Raw genomic sequence first — 21,843 nt, forward strand, 5'->3', positions numbered from 1 at the left:
ACAGACCAGGGATGGGGAAGCTGTGGCCCCGAGGCCACATGTGGCCCCAGAATGATTTGTTCTGTAAAGTTTGGATTCAGTCAAAGGGCCGTCGTTGAGGACCTAGAGGGCCACAGGTGGCCTCAAAGCCACAGCTTCCCCACCCCTGCCACAGACATAGCTAATCCTCTCACCATTCCAGACAACAGGGTCAGAAGCTTTGACCCACAACTTCTCTCGGACTAAACATCTTCCCAACACTCGTGGTAGATTTCTTCCTTTGTCTGCATTCTTCATTCTTGAGATTTCTATAGGCAAGCAGCTCCACCTCCAAATGCTACCCTATACCCTTCTCCTCCTTAGGAGATCCCGGGACATCCCTTTTTTTTTTTTGCTCCATATTTCCTCTCCCAAAAGAAAGTCACCAAAGAGAGAAAGGACCACTGCCCATTTGCAGTCAATGCCAGGGAACCCAGGTGGTGTGAAGTGTGGAGTCTAGAGTCTGATTCCTAGGTTCTGTCATGGTTCTGCCCGAAGTTAGCTATATAAGACTGAGAAGGTCCATTCCCTAATTAGAGCCTCCATTTTCTTCCATGAGAAGAATTCTCCCTAGAATTCTGTAAAACAGGGAGCTGAGCTCCAACACAGCTCCTGGAACAAGAATTAGGGAAGCAGGTGCGTGGGGGCATGTCTGCTCCTTACCTCGTCTGAGCACCAGGCACAGAGAGGGCTCACTGCAAGGCACTGCTGGCAGGAACTCACCCCCCGGTTGGTACAGACATTGGCCCCTGGAAAAAAAAGATATAAAGGGATTAGAGACTGGCTGGGGCCTCATGTATAATTACGAACCGTTTCATTCTGTTTGAGTTTTCAGAGATGTAGACCATTCTCCCCTTCCCTGCTCATGCACACGCACGCGCACACACACACACATACACACATCTCTTGCTCTGTCTTCCTCTACGTAAGTACTTCCATACGTAACCCAAAATTCACTAAATAAACATGACTAGACTTTCAGTCAGTCAAGCATTTATCAAGCACCCACTGTATACAATGGTGGCTTAGTGGATAGAGCGCCAGGAAGCTTCTTCTTCCTGAGTTCAAATCTGACCTCAGACACTTGCTAGCTGTGTGACACTAGGCAAGTCACTTAAGCCTCAGTTTCCTTATCTATAAAATGAGCTGGAGATGGAAATGGCAAACCACTCCAGTGTCTTTGCCAAGAAAACCCCAAATGGATTCACAAAGAGTCAGGACTGAAAATAACTGAATAATGACAAAACAACACTGTATACAACAAAGACCTGTAATAAGCAGATTAGAGGGAGGTGATGAATGAACAGAAATACAAAAAAGAGAGGAAATAGTGCCCCTTCAAGGTTCATAGAACTTAGAGCTAAACCCTATAAGCCTATCTGACCCAATCCTCTCATTTTACAGATGAAGAAACTGAGGTCTAGAGAGGTGAATTGATTTGCAGTATGGTAGAAAAAACCTTAGATTCAGAGTCAGAACACCTAGGTGGAAGTCTTGGCTCTACATATCATTTACTCGTTATATGATCTCGAGAAAGCCACTGTTATCTCTTTGGGTCTCAGTTTCTATTATAAAAATGGGGATAATGCCTGTCTCAAAGGGTCAGCACAGCACAGTGTATCGAGGAGGTCACCTTTGAAGTCAACAAGACCTGGGCTCAAGAACTGCTTCGGTGGCTTTGTGACCGAAAAAGAGACCTAATGCCTCTGTCCCAGGCAGACTCTAAGTTGCAGACAAGCAGCTGGCAGAGGGGATGTCCAGATTAGAATTCCTAATGGAGACAAAATCAAAATTCCAAGCGAGAAAAAAATAAAAAATAAAAACAAACCCATCCTGCCTACCGCACGGGACTGTTATGGGGACCAAATAAGATAATGTCGCAAAGCACTTTTTAAATGAAAAGTCAAAAGTTGAAATCTGTTGTGCACAACTAGTTCACTTGGCTATAGAGCCTACCTAGGGCCTAGGATTTCCCAATCACCTGATGAATCAAGACCAGCTTGATTTTCTATCTCGAATGCACATTGATGAGGCAGGAGGCAGGATGGAAGCAACTCCGTTTATTTTTAGCAAAGCACTTACTTATATAGTAAAATAACAGCAACTCTTTCTCAAGTTACAATGACATATAGCCCATGCTGTGCTCAAGGACAGTGCATGCACTTCCTGTCCACTTATCTGACTCCAATCCCAGAATAGACTGATAATGACCATATAATAACTAGGGGAGTTAAAGATTGTTAAAGATCCATACAATGGAGCACCGAATCAGGCGACCTTTGCTCAGAGATCAGCACCCGAGAGGGGCCTCCGCCCATCAGCGAGACCTCATGAACAGCCTGTGGCCCTCTACATCCTTACAGATCCCCAACAGAAATCCTTATTTTTACTGTTAACTCCTCTACATTCCAGCTGGCAACACACCCAGTGTAGCTGCACCCTTTGCACCTGCCTAGTTCTACTAAGGCCTAAAACCTGCTCTTTCCAACAGGCCCTAAAGTCTATGGCTGAGGAGAGTAGCAGTCCAAGCAGTGCTGGGAAGAAGTGAGACCTCCTGGAACCCTCTCAAGCATCCTCCCCTTTTCCTTTTCCAAAGGGCAAAGGAAGAAGGAATAAATTGTAGAATTTGGCTTAACCATTCCAAGGTTAGGTGCCACAGTAATGCTCTCCAGAAAGCAGAGAAACAGTGATGACAGGGGGAAGGAGTGGGACAGCCAAATTAGGCCCAGAAGTACTAAGCTGGAGGTCAAAGGGACTGAGAGTTGGCTTATTCAGGAAAATCCTTCTTCCTCAACTTAGATCTGCTCCCCTGGCTGATCCCTCCCACTTCCAAATTCTCATAGTGCTGTGCTTGGATCTCTCCCCTGCACTCATCTCAATCTCCCTCAAACCAAAGTTATTTATGTACTTGGTCTTCCCTTGCCATCTCCAATATAGATTGTAAGCTCCTTGGGAGCAGGACCTGTGTTACATCTAGCTTTGTATATGGAGTGACTAGCACTGTACTGTGCCTTGTACTAAGTAGACCCTTAACTCAATCAAACCAGCTTCTTCCAAGCAAATCTCCTTTTTCCTTTTTAAGGGAGATTAGCTTTTTCTCCATGTCCCAATGAAGAACTCTTCTGAGCAATGAAGACAAAAATTATCAGGGTCAACCACTTTTCAGAGCCAAGTTTCTGACTGGTTATTTAAGTAAGGAGCTCCTTGGCCTCCCATTTCGGAGGAATTTTCCTGGATGTCAACGTGTTTTCCCAGTGTCTCCTATAGTCCTTGGGTTGAAAAGATAGAGTCTCTCTGTCCATTTTACTAGAAAATTATGAAATCCTTCTTCCTACACATGAGCACAGTTCAGGACATTAGCAAAGAGGTAGAACAGAAAGCTTACCAAGGAGAACTGAATACCACTAACTAGAACAAGTCACTTCTGCTATCCAGGCCTTACTTTCCTCACCTGTAAGATGAAGAGTTTGCCACAGATTATACCGTGATCATGTGGTCTCTTCCAGCTGTAATATTCTGTAACTCTAGGATTTGACACCCCATTGCCAGTCTCTGGAGTCCAGCTCCCTATCTCTGACCTCCAACATCAAAGTCTATGATTTTCTATCTCGTAAATGAAATTGCAGCTTATAAAGTTGGTGTCAAACTTCTCCAAGAAAAGCATATGGCACCATATATGTATTAATATTTCTATATGTAGTACTCCCTGTGGACCACCACTCCAACATGGCACTCAATCCAGCATGTTGGGTGGCCTAATGGGCAGTTGCTAACTCAGGTTCTAAGGGCTATAGTCTGTGTATACTGCTATAGCTCATTAGCCCTCACTGTCTATCTTCCCCCTCAACAGTCATACAGGAGATGCAACTAGATCAAAGCAAAGGCATTTATTAAGATGGCATAGTCAGAATAGTAGCTACAAAACATCCCTTCCCCCCTCAATAAACCTGGGGCACAATCTTCCACAAATACACATGAAAAAAGTGGTTACAGAGTATAATGGTAGTGAGGCACATATGTAAAGAATACAGGTGGCCAAGGTAACTCAAGTTTCTACTACTATAGGGCCTCAATGTTCTTTCTCCCCTTACGGAATCTTCATGAAGCTCCCCCCTGGGTAACTGCCTTTCTGGTCTTGCCACTGAACTCTAATGACTCTGGAGGAAAGTTGGGCCGTCTTTTGTCTCAATTCTTACCTAGCCTCTGGTAATTGAATGGGTGTTGCCTCAGACAAACTAACACCTGCGAAAGACTTTAACGTAGAAAGTCCAAGGTCACCCACTGCATCCTGGCCATTGCCGGTTGTCTTGACCTTTGTCTTGCCGCCAGACTCTGGAGGAGAGAGCAAGGCTGACAACTTTGTGCAGCTCTGCCTCACTCTAGTTCAAGTGCAAGTCAAGACATCACCTTCGTGATGTCACTGGATCTCTTCAGGAAGGCCAACAACAATAGCCCTTCTGCTAGGCAGATTACTCAGGTGGGTTCCCAGGGTCTGATCCTCTCTACAACTCACTTCTCAACTGCCAGGGCTAGTTCTCTCTTGAATCCATAGTTAGTTCTCTGCTGCCAGACTTCATATCATAAAAGCTGTTTCCTGTATCTAGTCACTCATTGACTCACTGTATCTAGGCCTGGAGAGTGTGTACTTCTGCTCCATCAAATGTAGCTCAAACTTTCTCAAACTGTTTGACTCGTTTTTTATGGGCCATCAGTCACATGGCAAATTTTGACCCGGCCAATGACATTGTCCCTCCTGATTAAAAAAACAAACAACTTTTCAGTCTTTGTAAAGGGATGAAAGGTGTAGAGGCAAGAGTGTGATGAAGCTGCTGGAGCCGATTCTTAAGCATTTATACTCTGGAAATTAGCAAACTTCAAATCATTGATCTATTATTTTAATTGCCTGGACTTAAGAAAATGATGGATAAAATGTTAGTAATGCAGATTAAACTTAAGAGACCTTGATCAACAAAAAACCCCTGAGAAGTAGGTGCTATTATTATCCCTATTTTACAGTTGAAGAAACTGAGGCAGACAGAGGTTCAGTGAATTGTCCAAGTATCTGATGCTGGTTTTGAACTCAGATCTTTCTGACTACAGGACAAGTACTCTATTATACAACCTAGCTGCCTAGGGCACAGTTCTTAAACAATCCAGAACTAAACATTCTTACACAAAGATCCAGATCTACCATAGCTAGCAGGTCCAGAGCCTACGTTTACCTTCAAATACGTAATTATACATAATAGCATCAGAAACCATAAACATAAGGGTGCACGTCCATACAGGACAAGGAGTCTGAAACCAGGCTTGTCTAGCCAACAGCGTCTGGTCAACTGACTTTGACTCATGTGGTCACTTTCCCCACCCTCCTCCCACTCTACCTTTAGCCAGCTGTGGAAATAAACACCTCCACCCACCCCCTGTCCCCAAGCACAGGACACAGAAAGACTGGCTTGGGCTAAACCTAGCTGAGGCCCCTGCCTCCTTTCCTACTCTCTTGATGGAAGTTTTTAATGGGAACCTGTGTCTAGAAATACACCAAGAGGATGTGGCAATAATTAGGAGGGGACTGGGGCACAATGGGTGAGGCCAAAATTCCTACTGAAAGCATCTATTGCCAAGTTCCTATTCTGTAGCTTGGACTGACCAGTTTCAAGATAAACATGAGCAACCATTTTCCCCAGTCTTTTGGGCTTACTGATTTCAGGCAGATTTCTTGAACCTGGCTTAGTCTGATAGAACTCAGTCTTTGGGGAGTTATGCCAGTGATTCCTCAGGACACTCCACTCTCTTAAAACTAATCATAAATTTACTTTATGTCACTAAAAGAAAACTAAATGTTCCCCTTCATTTTACCTTGAAAGTTCTGGCACTAAGAAAAAGGTGCTGTGTATCAGGCTTTTGAACCTCGAGCCCTGCATTCAAATTCTAACCCTGACACTCACCAGCTCATCATTTAACCTCTTTTAGTTTCAGTTTATCCATCTGGGAAAATGGAAATAATACCAATAGTGCTTATTTCACTGTGTTGTTATAAGGATCAAGAGAGATAATATGTGTAAAATATTTTGCAAATCTTAAATCACTATATAAATATCAGATATTATTATTATTATTAAGAGTATCTAAACTAGGCCTCTCCAGACCCTGCTCTGATTCCAAGAAGGTAGAAGTGAGCATCTTTAAAAGCCTAAGATTTGCTTTCTCTTTCTCCTGAGAACTGTTAATTCATGAAGAATCTCTGGGCTGGAGCCCATGATGATTCAATAAGCTGTCTCCTCTGAGATTTCCTTCTCTAAAATATGTGGAAGGCTTTGTTTCCCAGTTCCACCCATTCATATCCCTCCTCTTGCACTCTATGGCCCCGCCTTGCCCCTGCCAAAGACTGGCACCTCTTCCCAGGGAACTCATTTGAATGAACAACTTGAAAAGCCTTTTTCCTTCCGATAGTCCTCCTCTCCTTTGAGAACTCAGCCCCAGGAGAAGAAGCAAGATGGGGTTAAACCTTCTTCTGGAGAATCCCAAACCCCAGGGGTTGTTCTGCATCTATGATCCAAGAGAGTTGACTTTTTCCTTTTCAGTGTCACAAAGTTATAGAGGAGGTTTTCAAGATAGACCCTGGAAAAAGGTGAGGGAATCCCTGCTTCCTTAAAATTCCACTTCTACAGGAAGCTATTCCTGATCCCCCTTAAGTCTGGTGCCTTCCCTCTGCTTATTATTTGTTTGTTTGGCTAGGCAATGTCGTTAACTGACTTGCCCAGGGTCACACAGCTAAGTAAGTGTTATGCGTCTGAGGTCACATTTGAACTCAGGTCCTCCTGAATCCAGGGCCGGTGCTCTATCCACTGCGCCACCTAGCTGCCTCACCCTCTGCCTATTATTTCCAATTTATCCTGTATATTGCTTGTTGGCACGTAGTTGTTTATATGTTATGTTGGCCACTAGACTGAGAAATCCTAGAATGCAGGGATTGTCTTTATCTTTTTTTTTATATCCCCAGAGCTTAGCACAATGCCTGGTATATAATGGGCATTTAACAAATGTTTAACTGATTGGCTTCTCCCAAAGTAGAAGCATCAGATTTCTCATCTGGATCACAAGTTTTGGGATGAAGAAGTCTAGCCTAGGAAAGTGGGTGAAGCCAGAGAGGAAACAGACTTCAGCAAGGAAAAGAGGACCGATAAGGTGAGAGGGACTGGATGATCCAAACAATATTACTGAAAAGTATTTCCAAATATAACGGCTGTGGCTGATCAAACATAAATGACTTACCAAGGATGGAAAATAACAGTGGGAGTGAGAAAGGCACAAGACAAAGAGGAAAGAAAGGAGAAGGAAGGGATCCAGCATGAGACAAAAATGCAGAAATGAAGGACATTTTGTAAGATGCAATGTCCCAGTATGACAGCAGGTAAGAAGTCAGCCTTCCCATAGGACACAGTCACCATCATCTATAGTGTATTCCCGATAGTTGAGCCAAGTTGAGACTGGAAGTAATTTAAGGGAAAGTGATGCAGTTTTTTTTAATGATTACACTGCAGTACAACAGTAATCTTTGTTGTCATTTGCCAGAGAGGAGACCAGGGAAGCAGATGGCCCAAGTCTTGGATCGCATCCCAGCTCAACCACTGACCCTGGACAGGTCACTTCCTGGGGAGATGAACGATAGGTCAGGACATGAATGATTTTCCATTATAATCTCTTGGCACAATGAGCCAGTGCTCAGGATGAGCCATCTTTGGCTTAATATCTGACAGCTATTAACTGACCTTTGGGTCTCATTTTCCTCAGTAGGAAAGATACTGTTATCCCCATTTTACAGATGAGAAGTCTGAGGCTCAGAGACATTAGGTAACTTTCCATAATCACACAAACTAGTGAGTAGTGAAGAAGGGACCCAAAGTAGGCGTCTTCTGACCCCTAGTCCAGGGTTATTTGAACTACATGAACTACATGTATCTGACTAACCATTAATACCCTCTACCACACTCAGCTAGTGTTCATACAGCTTCCTCCACTGTGGATCTCCCCGGTGACCAGAATCACACTCATTCTTGTTTCCTAGGCTTGTCCCCAAAGGGCAGAATTAGGAACAAGGGATAGTACGTGAAGAGAAGCAGGTTTCAGCTCAGGGTAAGGAAAATCTTCATAATCATTAGGAATGTCCAAAAGGGAAATAGGTTACCTTGAGAGGTAGCTGGTTTCTTCTATAAGAAGACTTTCAGCAAAAGCTGTATGAACACTAGCTGAGTGTGGTAGAGGGTATTAATGGTTAGTCAGATACACATTGGCCTCTGAGGTCCCTTCCAACTGATAATACAGCTACCAGTTATACAGCATTTACTATGTGCCAGGCACTTTACAAACATGATCTCATTTGATATTTACAATAACCTTGGGAGGCAGGTATTATTATTATCCCCACTTTACAGATGAGGAAAGCAAGGCAAACAGAAGTTAAGTGACTTATCTAAAGTCACATAGCTACTGAGTATCTGAGGGTGGTTTTGAACTCAAGTCTTCCTGACTCTAGGGCCAGCACTCTATCCACTGCACAACCTGGCTGAGACTCCATGGTTCTTGATGTAAATACTTCTTTAATCAGCCCATCTATGCTTTCTGATCCAGTGTAAATTTTATTTGTTGAATGAAGAACCATTAATTAAGCACCTACTGTGTGCTAAGCCCTGGACTAAGCAATGAGGTTACAAATAGAACAGAAAAAAAAAAGTCTGCTGTCACTGAGATCACATCCTAATGGGGGAGAGACCACATATGTGAAGATTCTGCAGCAGGATGGATGGCAAAGCTTGCGTATCCTTAGGATGCAGACACAGATACAGGGCAGATGCTAAGGGCCTTAGGGCAGTGCTTAGGGCCCAGCAGGAGGGGCAGACGGTAAGGTCTGGAGATTCAGAGAATGAAACCGGCAAGGCTTCAAGCTTCTTCCTAATTCCCTCGGGAAATGTAAGTCACATAGAATCTTGATGCGGAAGAAGAAAGTTCATCCCCTGAAGTGGTCACCTGTGTTCAGATCCACACTATTCAGAGTTATAATCACATGAGATATGATCATTGGTTCCAGCCCGTTGGAAATAGGCAGAGTAAATTAGAATAATTTGACCGCTTTGGAAGATTCAGTCCGATACGTCGGGAACAGCCCAACAACAAGAGTTAGATACCGATTGGGTGACTTGATTAGACTTCTCCCCTCCCCGTCTCAAAGGAAAACAGCTGGCAGTGAAGGCAGACTCATACTCTCTGATTCAGAGACCTTACTCCTAGGCATGTCCCCTAGGGAGGCTGAGGATAAAAATAAATAATAAAAAACAATAGCTAGTATTTACACAGTTCCTAGTCTGTGCCAGGCACTGTGCTGAATACTTTATAAATATCATCTCATTTGATCCTCACGACAACCCCGAGCGGTAGATGCTATTTGGGCGGGGGGGGGGGGGGGGGGCGGCGCTAGGCAATGGGGTTAAGTCACACAGCTACTAAGTGTTATGTATCTGAGTTCACATTTGAACTCAGGTCCTCCTGAATCTAGGGCTGGTGCTCTATCCACTATGCCACCTAGCTACCCCCAGTAGACACAATTCAGGAAGCTGAGACAAACAGAGGTTACATGATCTGTCCAAGATCACACTGCTAGTGAGTGTTTGAGGCTGGATTTGAACTCAGGTCTTTCTAACTCCAGGCCCAGCACACTTTTTGCTTTAACATTTTGTTGTTATTCAGTTGTTTCAGTCATGTCCAACTCTTTGTGAACCCATTTGGGATTTCCTTGGCTGCAGTGGTTTGCCATTTCCTTCTCCTGCTCATTTTGCAGGTGAGGAAACTGAGGCAAACAGGGTTAAATGACTTGCTTAGGGTCATACCACTAGTAAATAAGTGTCTGAGGCTGGATCTGAACTCAGGTCTTTCTAACTCTAGGCCCAGCACTCTTATCTACTTCAACTTTGTTCAGTCGTTTCCATCATGTCTAACTCTTTGTGGCTGGATTTGAACTCCGGTCTGTCTGGCTCTAGGCCTGGCACTCTCTTCCCTAGGTACCACCTAGCTGCCTACCTAGCCACCCCATAAACACCAAAATGTTCATAGCAGCACTTTTGTGAAAAGAATTGGAAGAAAGCAAATGCCAATCAGATTGAGGAATGGCAAAACATATCATGGTACATGAATGTAATGAAAAATGACTCCCATAAGAAATGACGAATGTGAGGAACCAAAGAAACATGGGAAGATTTATATGAACTGACAGAGGAAAGTAAGCAGAAAGAAGAAACTCTATATGCCCTTGCATAAATTAAATTGGAGAGAACAATGGTATACAGTCAAGTGCCATGTGTAACCAATTAGGTTTAAAAACATAAATGGAAAGGATAACAAATAAAACTGAATGCTGAGTAATGATAATAACCATACATAACCCTGACAGAAAAGCACGGATTCCTCCCTTCTTTGGAGAAGGGGGCAGGAATTATAAAGCATGTACTGTCAGAAAGTGTGGATGGACTACTTGGTTTTGATGAACTATTTTTTTTTCTTTTGAAAAATTATTACAGGGCAGCTAGGTGGAGCAGTGGATACAGCACTGGCCCTGGAGTCAGGAGGATCTGAGTTCAAATCCAGCCTCAGACACATGATACTCACTAGCTGTGTGACTCTGGGCAAGTCACTTAACCCTGATTGCCTCACCAAAAAAAAATAGTTACAATGGATGGTTTATTAGGAATGAATGAGTATTCATTAAGAGTATGTTATGTGACAGGTACTGTACTAAGTGTCAAGGCTACATATAAAAACCTCAAAGACTATCCCTGCCTGCTAGGTGCTTACTTTCTAAGGGCAGAAATAACATACAAAAGTAAGTGGTGACCAGGGAGGCGTGCTTTAGCTCAAAAAGTTTTGGGGGTAGGGCAGCGAGGCGGCACAGTGGATAGAGCACCGGCCCTGAAGTCAGGAGGACCTGAGTTCAAATCCAGCCTCAGATACAACACTTGCTAACTGTGTGACCATGGGCAAGTCACTTAACCATCCAGTTGCCTCCCCCCCAAAAAAAAAAGTTAGTAACAAGAACAAGTTTGCCCAGCTTCAATGGGGTACAAGCAAGCCCTGGGATGGTGCTGTCTCTAAATTTTAGCTTTTGCCACAAAGTCCTTGTTGCCCTTCGCCTAATTATGGTTCTGCAGCATTGTGGTTACTTCTCCCAAACAGCTTAGGATGCTATGAATTCCAGTCTTCCTAAAGTGGTGCAAAGTGTCATCAATATTTGTCCCACACTTCTGCCTGAGCTGTTTACATGCTTCAGCATAATTCAATGTGACTGGTTTTTAGGGAATCCTGATCATTCAGATGTTGCTGTTTTTCAGTCATGTTTGACTCTTTGCGACCCCATTTGGGGTTCTCTTAGAGTGGTTTGCTATTTCCTTCTCCAGCTCATTTTATAAATGAGAAATGGAGGCAAACGGGTTAAGTGACTTGTCCAAGGTCACACAGCTATTAAGTGTCTGAGGCTGGATTTAAACTCAGGAAGAGGAGTCTTCCTTACTCTATCCACTATGCCATGTTAGGTTCCAACTTTTCTAAAAGACCCACTATTTCCTCCCTTCTGACTGCAGATCACAACCCCCACCTTTGTCGAGGAGATATGTGAGCTGGCGTGACTGAAGTCCTTTGAAGGACTGGTAATGACCAGCCCTTTGAAAACTTATTAAGACAAGTCCTCAAAGGATATTTTATTACTTTTTTTTTTTTGCTTTTTGGTGACGCAATTGGGGTTAAGTGACTTGCCCAGGGTCACACAGCTAGTAAGTGTCAAGTGTCTGAGACTGGATTTGAACTCAGGTACTCATGACTACAAAGCCAGAGCTCTATCCACTGTGCCTTCTAGCTGCCTCTCTCAAAGAACAGACTGAGAGCTTTTCCGTCTAGGTTTGATCCGTTCAGATCTCCATGAGAGAAAGTCTTTAGTGAATAAAGAAGTCACTGATATAGTTACAAAACAACATCTAAGTCAGCAACTAGTCCTGGGCAGTTCTTCCAGGGTTTCCCCTAACCCAGCCTTGTCCTCCTGATGACCTCCCCTCCAAACCCAGCTTTTCATTTCTGTAGCTGTTTCACCTCCTGACCTGATTTCACATCTATTTTGTGTATGGCAATGTTGTCAGAAGCAATCCATTCTGCCTCCCTTTTTGTCCACGCATTCAGTTGAAAATGAGGTTCTCAGAGCCAAATTTATTTATTCTTTTTTTAAGAAACTTTGCAGACTCAAAATATCATATTCTTTTTTTCCTTGGAAGCATCTGGCCCAGAAGAATGTGACTCACTGCCTTTCACCATGAACTGCTAATTGTTCCCAGGAAAAGAGAGCATGTGAGTCTATCTTCAATATACTTAAATCTCTAGCTGTTAAGCACTTGAAAACCTATGAATTGCCCAAATGCATCGACCCAACTGGGAATCTTAGGATCCCAAAGGTGGACCTAAAGAGAGGTCTAGTGTAGACACTTGCCTTTAGTCAAGTAAAAGTCCAAACTACCTAGCCAGATGGTTTCAACAGATCATTCCAATGGATTGGTCACTTTGATGGTCAAGATGTTCCTTACTACACACGAAACAGATATCTTGAAATAAGATCAATGCCTTGAATCATGGGTAGCAGAGATGCAGATTCCCCATTTTGAGAGGCTAGAATGGCATTGGTAGATTTAAAGCCGAAAGGAACCCAGGGGACCAAGTAGTCCAAACTCCTCATTTTGTGGATGAGGTAACTGAAGCCCTGAGAGGTCAAAAGATTAAATGCCCAATGTCACATAGACAGTAAGTTGTAGAGTCAAGATTAGAACCAAGATGCCCTGACTCAAATCCAGGGCCTTTACTACCTTTTTTACCACGATCTACTTCTTCTCGTTGTTGAGTTGTGTCTGACTTTTCATGACCTCGTTTAGGGTTTTCTTTGGAAGCAAAGCAAAGCAAATGCCAATCAGATTGAGGAATGGCAAAACATATCATGATACATGAATGTAATGAAAAATGACTCCCATAAGAAATGATGAATGTGAGGAGCCCAAAGAAACATGGGAAGATTTATATGAACTGACAGAGGAAAGTAAGCAGAAAGAAGAAACTCTACATACCCTTGCATAAATTAAATTGGAGAGAACAATGGTATACAGTCAAGTGCCATGTGTAACCAATTAGGTTTAAAAACATAAATGCTATGTCCTTCTCTAGCTCATTTTACAGATGAATAAACTGAGGCAAACAGGGTGAAGTGACTTGCCCAGGATCACACAGCTAGTAAGAGTATGAGGCCAAATTTGAACTCAGGTCCTCCTGATTCCAGGGCCAGCACTTTATCTACTGTGCCACTTAGCTGTCCCACCATCTTCTACCAAGTAGTATCAAATAGATCTCTAGGGGATATATATTGACTTTATAAGCTGCAAATTAACATTATCTGTGTTACGCTGTATTTTATTTATTTTGTTAAACATTTCCCAATCACATTTTAACTTGGTTTGGCCTCGGTATTGCCCTCCTCAGGTCTGACACCTCTGTTCCACATGATGTAACAATTCACCAATCAATATTTGTTAAGGGCCTATTGTGTACAGAATGCTGTGAGAGGTGCTGAGGAGATGCCAATTTTAAAACAGACATGGTTCCCAACTTCATGGCATTTAATATTTAATAATAGAACACAGGGTTTAGAGCTTGAAGAGACTTTTAAGATTATTTAATTCAACCCCATCATTTTACAAATGAGGAAACTGAGAGGGGTGAAGTGGTTTGGCCAAAGACACAAGTGTTAAGCAGCTAAACTCAGATTAAAATCCAGATCTTTCTGCATTCTTTCCACTATACCATGCTGTCTCTCGGGGACTACTTGCTCCAGATGCGTTAAAGGAGACAACTAGATGTCACAGTGGGTACAGTACCAGCCCAGGAGGCAAGAGGACCTGAGTCCAAATCTAGCCTCAGACACTTACTAGCTATATAACCTTGGCCAAGTCAGTTAACCTCAATTGCCCAAAAAAAAAAGTAGTGGGGGGAGGAGGGGTATATGATGAGGATATTTCTAGAAGTATGATGAAAGGAAGAGGTAGGTTTGTTGGGTTTTTTTCCAAAATTTCACTTGGGAACCTGAAACAAACTTGGCTGGCCCATGCCAGATAAAGTTAGCAGAGTCCAACTGCATCATTCCCCAGTCCATCTCCTTTTCTCCTGGTGTGCTGACCTCCACTACAGCCAACTGCTCAGTGAGGGAGCTGGCCAGGTTTCAAAAGAAGGAAGATGGGATGAAAAACCACACCAGCTCTGTGGGCAGAGGGGAGGTTTGAATGGCTTATCCCAGAAACTGTCCACTCTCTTTCCCCTTGATAATTATCTGTCTGCTGATTCATGAGCTGTGGTTCTTGCGGGCACTCTTCCTGGCTTTTCCTGAAAACAAGGGTAAGAGGATAAGCACAGCTGAGGATGGGTGATAACTGGAGGCCCTGGGTGGGTGGGGGGTTAGAGAGGAGGGGATTTCAATTGGAAAAGTCCAAAGGCATCGTCAGACTTTCTCTTCTACTCATTCCCTCACACTTTTCTTTGACATCTGTCTCCAGGGACCTTCCCTTCTCACAGGCTAGAGAAGAGAAAGACTACCACCCTTGCCTGTCACACCCCCAGGAGGGAGAGGTGATGACCTTCATAGTGACCTCAGGAATTATGCCAATGCTTGGTGCCCAGAAAGCCCACAGTTCTAATCTAGATGCTGTCTTCATTGGGGAAATACTCTCTGACATATTTAGGATGCATTATCTCTCCCTAGGATGTCTAGAGTTGAATAACCAAACAGAGATGCTCCTCTGTTTCACAAGAATAAGCAAGGTTCGTGAAAAATTCCATGTAAATCAGGCAATAGTAAATATAAACTTATTTTCCCATTGATTTGCAAGATCCTTCAAGAAGCATGTTGTCTCACTCTGAGGTTTTGCCTCACATCCAGTCAATTGGCAAAGATAACCAAAAACGGGAATGGAAAAAAAGGCCCGATGTACCATTAGCATCATTGGTGGAGCTGTGGATTAATATAACCACTCTGGAAAGCAACTTGGAGTTGTGGAAGTAGCTAAAATGTCCACACCCTTTGACCCAGAGATTCCTCGGCTGGCATATACACCAAGGAAGTTACTAACGAAAAGAAAGCCTCCATCTATGCCCAAATATTTACATCAGCACCTTTTGTGGTAGCAAAAAACTGGAAGCCAAGTAGATGTCCATCAACTGGGCAATGGATAAACAAATTGTGGCACGTGAATGCAATAGAATACTGCTGAGCTATAAGAAATGACAAACATGACTGAAATGACTGAACATAATCAAGAAAAACAGTGCAATACTTGCCCTACCACTCTCCTCAGATAAGGAGCTTAGAAGCCATCTCATCCATCACCCTTTTTTATAGATGAGGCATTTGAGGCCCAGGGAAGTTAAATGACTTGTCCAAGGTCTCATGAATAGTAAATGGCAGAGATGGGATTTGAACCTGGATCCTTAGACTCCAAATCCATGTGGTATAATGGAAAGAATGATGGATTTGAAGGCAGAGGAACTGGGTATGAGTCTTAAGTCTACCATTTATTGCTTTATGTGATGTTGAATGAGTCACTCTAGAGCTCAGTTTTCTTGATTGCAAGCAGAGAGAATTAGACTTGATGACTTCCGAGCACTTTTCCATCTCTCAGTCTATTTTATGATTCTCAAGAGACTTAATGCTCACTACAGAAATGTAAGCTCTCTTTATTGTTGTTGTTCGGTCGTTTCAGTCATATCCGACTCTTTGTGACCCCATTTGGGGTTTTCTTGGCAGAGATACTGGAGTGCTTTGCCATTTCCTTCTCCAGTTCATTTTACAGATGAGGAAACTGAGGCAAACAAAGTTAAGTGACTTGCCCAGGGTCACACAGCTAGTAAGTGTCTGAGGCTAGATTTGAACTCAGGAAGATGAGTCTTCCTGACTTCAGGCCAGATGCTCTACCAACTGCATCACCTGGCTGCCCCCTGATTATAACAACAATGCTAATAATTATAGATTATAAAATAATTATTGAATTATGAAAAAACTATTCCTAGTCTGTGGCACAAAATTTTGTTTCCCAGCTCTCCTTACCTCCACATTCCTGTACCGGACCTCTCTTATTCTAGTAGGGTCTATCTCATCCTTCATTCTCTATGCAACTAAAGTATCTCATCCCTTTCCTATACCTTTTTCCTTCCTGTCTCCCAGATATGATCACATCTCTTTGATCTACAAGGTGACAGAATCTCTAGGAGACCAAAGCTAGACCTAAATCCCCTCTGGTCCCCAGGATTCCAGAGAGATCAGAACAGTTCTTGTTTTACTACTAGTCTGAGTTGTTCGGTTGACCTGAGTAGGGACTATAACAAATCCCAAGTCCAGGGATCTCTCAGACCTCAGGTGGATTACCAGAGCCTACCTAACCAGTGGTGTGTAGGAGCCATTGTTATATTTTCAGTATGAACATTTATGCCTTGGAAATTAGCAAATGCTACAAACTGGGGTTTAATTTATTGGTTTGTTGATTGTCTAGACTTAAGAAAATGATGGAGAAAATGTTAATAATGTAGGTTATACTTAAAAGTACAATGTACACTTTTTTTTTCAGAATTGGCTGTTAAACATTTACCAGCACATATCTGGATCTAAGCCTACCCCTATTGGAGATATTCTAAGGAACCTCTGGCTCTCCTCAGTCCAGATCTACCCTGGAGTCAAGGAAATGGCTACTCCTCCATATAAGATCAATTCGACATTAAATTACCAGGTCCCAGTATTGGGCACACAGAGAATCTTTTCTATAATTGGAGACAATCTACCCCAATGCCTTCCAATCAGTGGTATGGCAGTACCTGACTTAGTTAAGCTTCTGGCAGGCTAAGGATCCAGGAACAGGATGTAAATGGCCTAGTATACTCTTTGCAACTCCTTCCACAAGACCTTTATGTATTCTACTGGGATTCTCCAAAAATTCATTAAAAGGGGTCACCAAAGAAGCCTCTCTGATTTTTTCTACTCACTGCTCATGAGAAAGGGACCCTTCAACAGCTGATTGCACCTCAAACAGAGCTCTTAATAGTTCCACATGCCCAAGATTTAGGCTTACCTGGAAATCAAGCAATCAAAAATCATTAATAAGTGACAACTAGGTTCCAGGCATTGTACTAGGCAATGTAAGTACAAAGACAAAAATAAAACAGTCCTTGCCCTCAAGGATCTTATAGCCTCCTGAGGAAGATGACATGTACATAAGTATGTGGTAGTGGAGACCCTATAATCTGTATTACTGGAGAGACTGAAGCTGATGCATCTCTTGAGCCTGACATTTCTAAGCTATAATAGGCTGAGCCATTGGGCGTCTACACTAAGTTATCAGCATTAATACGCTGAGCTCCAGAAGGGGACTGAAGCACTATAATGCCTAAGGAGCAGCAAACTGGCCCAGATCTGAAATGGAGTTACAGTCATCCCTTCCACATTTGGGGGATTAGGGGCACGGTGCCCCGTGATGTAGAAAGGCCATGTAAAAATTTTTGGCCTTCCCTTCATACCAGAGAAGAAGTCTGAATTATTATGGTATTAAAAGACACAATATGTTGATATTATACAATACTATCCATCTATTTTATGCATTTATGAGTTTCTAAACTTTTTCTGTGTCATCTACTGGCCTTTGCGTATCATCTGCATCTTCAAAAAAACTCCCCCCAAAAATTCCCATTTAATTTCTTAAGCTGATGTGTGATATATTGAAACCTCAATGAGTAAAGTCACAGTGTGGAAGAGATAATTGTAATAAGAATTCTCATGTTGATTGGAAGAGGACTAGGCATGTAAATAGCCCCTACACTTCCAATCTGGGTAAGATAGGAAGACTTGCTTATTCGTTAAAAAATTATATGCAAGATATATGCATATATATATGTATATATATATATATATATATATACACAATAAAAAGAAGGTAAAATTTACAGGATAAAAGCATTAGGAGCAGGGTGGGTATCAGGAAAGGCTTTAAGTGACAATGTCATTTAAACAGCCTTTTGAAGGAAACAAGAGATTCTAAGAGACAGAGGTGATAGAGGAGTGTGTTTCAGTCATGACGGACAGGTCAGGAGATGGGAAATGAAGTGCCAAATGTGGGAAACAGAAAATTTGGCTGGACTGTAACATGTGGGATTGAATATTAAGGCTGGAAAGTTAAATTGGGGACAGGTTATTATGGGCTTCCAAACTAAACAAAGGAGTTTATATTTTATCTTAGAGGCAATAGGAAGCTATTGTAATTTACTGAGTAGGATAGTGACATGGCCAGTCTTACATTTGGGGAGTATCACTGTGGCAGTTGTGTAGAAGATAGAATGAAGAGGGAAGAGAGGAGACAGGAGCAATAATTAGGAGGCTATTGCAGTAGTCCAAGCAAGAGGTGATGGGGGCCTAGGATCACAGCCCTAGGAGTAGAGATGCGCAGAAGTGATATTGTGAAGATAGAAATGACAAGATTTGGCAACTAATTGGAAGTATACGGTGAGGGAAATGAGGTGGCAAGATAATGCCAAAGCAGTAAAGTCAGTTAGTCAAGCATTTATTAAGCACTCACAGGGCTAGGCACTGAAGGAAGCAATACAGATACAAAGAAAGACAAAAATAACTTATGTTCTCAGGGAACTTACATTTGGATGGGAGACAGCAGGTACGTACATGGGTAAATGCAAGATACACACAGAGTGAATGGGGAAAAAAACCTTAGAAGCAAAGGCTCCAGCATCTGTGGGAACCAGGAAAGAACATCTATTGAAGTGGTACTTGGACTGCATTTTGAAGGAAGCCAGGGATTCTGAGAGGCCAATATAAGGAGAAAGTGTTCAAGGCTTGGAGAACAGTCAGTGCAAAGGTACAGAGACCAAATATGAAATGTTAGGTGTGAGAAAGAGTAAATAGGACAGTATAGTTGGATTGTAAAGTGTGTAGAAGGGTGTCGAGTGTAAGAAGAATGGAAAGGTGGGGAAGGGTCAGGTTGTGGAGAACTTTAAATGCTGAAGGACCATATAGTTGATCTAGAGATTAATAGGAAGGCAGGGGAGTTTACTGAGCACTGGAATGACGTTGTCATGCCTAAACCTTAGGAAATCACCTTAGCAGATGTAGAGATAATGAACTAGAGTGGGAAGATACGTGAGACAGCTTGACCAGTTAGATGACTACTGCAATAGTCCAGGGGAGAGATAATAAACTAGGCTGGTAGCAGTAGAAATAGAGAGAAGGGGAACGTATTCAAAATATTTGGTAAACCTGAATGATCAGAAGGCTGGTGGTATATTCAACAGAAACAGATAATTTTGGAAAAGGATTGAATTTTAAGAGAAAGAAAATGAGTTGTTTTGGACATACTAATTTTGAGATTCTCTATTTAGCCATTTTGCTTACCTGATTTTTATGGGACAGTAATATGGCGGGCAGTAGAGGTGGGAAAGTGAATGGCATTTATAAATGATTTATTAATAAATTTATGGATGTATATAATAATTATATATTTTTTAGACTTATAAATAATAAGGTGCTTTGCAAACCTTAAAACACCTATGTAAATGTCAGCTATAATTTCTAATAGCCTCAGCAATACAACTCAAGAGCCTCCTCCAAACAGCCTTCTGGAGAACCTTCCTCTTGCACAATGATGCCTTCTTGGGTAATAATACCCATTCTCTGTCTTCACACAGCGCTTTGTGTGTTAACTCCCTAGTAAATATGAGCTCTAATATTGTGTGTTCCAGTTATCTGCCCTTGTCTTATCCCCTACTAGACTGTTAGACCCCTTATCTATCTCCCCAGTGACTGTGATGTGCAACACTTTGCATGAAGTACATCATTGTGGACTGATAATTCAACTTTGTGGTCCCCTGAGCATGTAAATCCCATAATAAATAAAAATAAAGCCCCCAGAGAACAGTACTCAGATAGCTCTGGGTTGTGTTGATCCACACCAGTATTTTCAGCCTCCCTAACAAGGGAAGTCCCAGAAAGTAGCAACTGAAGCCCCCTCCAACATTATTACTTCCCACTCCCCTCAAAAGATGCCCATGAATTCTCAGGAACTCAGCTGTGTGTATTCTTGTGGACTCATCTGCCAGACTGTATCTCATCCGGGATGGATCAAGAGGAGAAAAGTAAGAACCCCAAGCGTGGCCTCTACTCACGTCCCAGATGGGGACACAAGGGGAACTGTCTGCCTGTGGCCCAAAGAGCAAGTAGCCTGAGATCCACAGCAGCAAGATTTAGAGACGGAAGGACTGGGCTAAAAAACAAGAGTGCTAGAGGCCCTTATATGTCCTGTTCCCGATGGCAGCACCTTTCCTGGTCTCCTATCTGTATCGGGGTCACTGCTCCCAACTCAGACCTCGCTTAAAGAAATAGGAACCCCAGCCCTGTTCTATCTAGCTCTGACTTAGCCTTCTGCCTGAGCATCAGAGCAGCAAACCCACAGCAACCACTGATACCCGGGAAAGCAAAGTCTTATCAAGCCTCATACCACAGCAGCAGTCATCCAGAGAGAGGGAGAGACAGAGAGAGGGAGAGACAGAGAGAGAGAGAGAGAGAGAGAGAGAGAGAGAGAGAGAGAGAGAGAGACAGAGAGGAGAGAGAGAGACAGAGACAGAGAGAGACAGAGAGAGAGACAGAGACAGAGACAGAGAGACAGAGAGACAGAGAGACAGAGACAGAGAGACAGAGAGAGAGAGAGACAGAGACAGAGACAGAGACAGAGACAGAGAAAGACAGAGAGAGCCACACGCGAGATGAGCTGCTCCTACTGCAAACCCAAAATAAGAAGACAACACGCAAAGATCCACACATTCCCAATGAGCTGCTGAGTCAGAAGTGCCTGCACGGACGACAGGCACCCAACGGACCCCGCTTACTGGGGCAGGGGTTGGAGGCAGAAGCTGCACACCGGGGACAAGACTGGCTCAAGATCACTCGGTTCCAGAGCCTGGACGGGCACAAGTCCCACTCAGACTCCTTGAGCTCCCGCGGACTGCTCAAACTCTCCGGGCAGGGAGCTGAGGTCTCCCAAACCCGGGTTAGCCTCGGAATCCGCGACCCGTCTGGTGTCACTTACCCTGGACTCTGCCCGCCAGCGCCCCCAGCGCCAGCAGAGCCAAGCAGAGCTCCCGCGGTCCCATTCTCGTCTCTCCTACCCGGGCTCTGCTCCGCGATCCCCTATTGTTGGGTGCAAAGCGCAGGACGCCCCACAGTCTTTTTCCCGCCCCCTACGGCTTCCAGGAGGGTGGGAACGGATGGAGGGGGTGGGACCACACTCGGGCGGGGGGAGGAGTCTACTTTAGACGCCTGCTGGAAAGGGGGAGGGGTTTTTGGGGGGTGGCGGAAAGGGGCTTGTTCTTATCACCTTGGGGCTGCCGCCAACTCTCCTTAGCCCGTCTAATCCAACCTCATTTTAGAGAGGAGGAAATCGAAGCCCAGAGAAAGGAAATACTTTCTTGTGGTCCTGTTTCACCTCCCATCCCTTTCCCCCATCTTCTAGTCCCCGATGGAGTACCAGCTCAGCACACCCGCGGGAAAGAGCATGAAGAGTGGGGCGGGAAGGGGTAGGAAGCCGAGCTGGAACTCCCCTAGCCAAAGTGGAGCAGAGAATTGGGACTGTTAGTCAATTCAATTTAAGAAATGTTTATTAACCTCCAACCGTCTGAAGGGAATTGTAAAGGGCTGGGGGAAGATGCCAAGATAAA

At 43.4% G+C, this 21,843-nt stretch overlaps 1 protein-coding gene across 1 annotated transcript in view; it reads right to left on the minus strand.

Annotated features, from left to right (window-relative positions):
• Window positions 1-21,352, minus strand: part of ITGB3 (integrin subunit beta 3) — an 80,416-nt gene extending 59,064 nt beyond the window's left edge. Inside the window, exons 1-2 of the mRNA XM_020997757.2 lie at window positions 21,216-21,352; window positions 682-767 (exon numbers count right to left, since the gene is read on the minus strand). Of these exons, the coding sequence (XP_020853416.1) occupies window positions 682-767; window positions 21,216-21,279 (150 nt within the window). The 5' untranslated portion in view covers window positions 21,280-21,352. The remainder of the gene's footprint in view (window positions 1-681; window positions 768-21,215) is intronic.
• Between the last annotated feature and the right edge of the window lie 491 nt (window positions 21,353-21,843).

Source organism: Phascolarctos cinereus, unplaced genomic scaffold (assembly GCF_003287225.1).
Source record: "Phascolarctos cinereus isolate Bilbo 61053 unplaced genomic scaffold, phaCin_HiC Scaffold_5;HRSCAF=322, whole genome shotgun sequence".
In the NCBI taxonomy this organism is placed as follows: Eukaryota; Metazoa; Chordata; class Mammalia; order Diprotodontia; family Phascolarctidae; genus Phascolarctos; species Phascolarctos cinereus.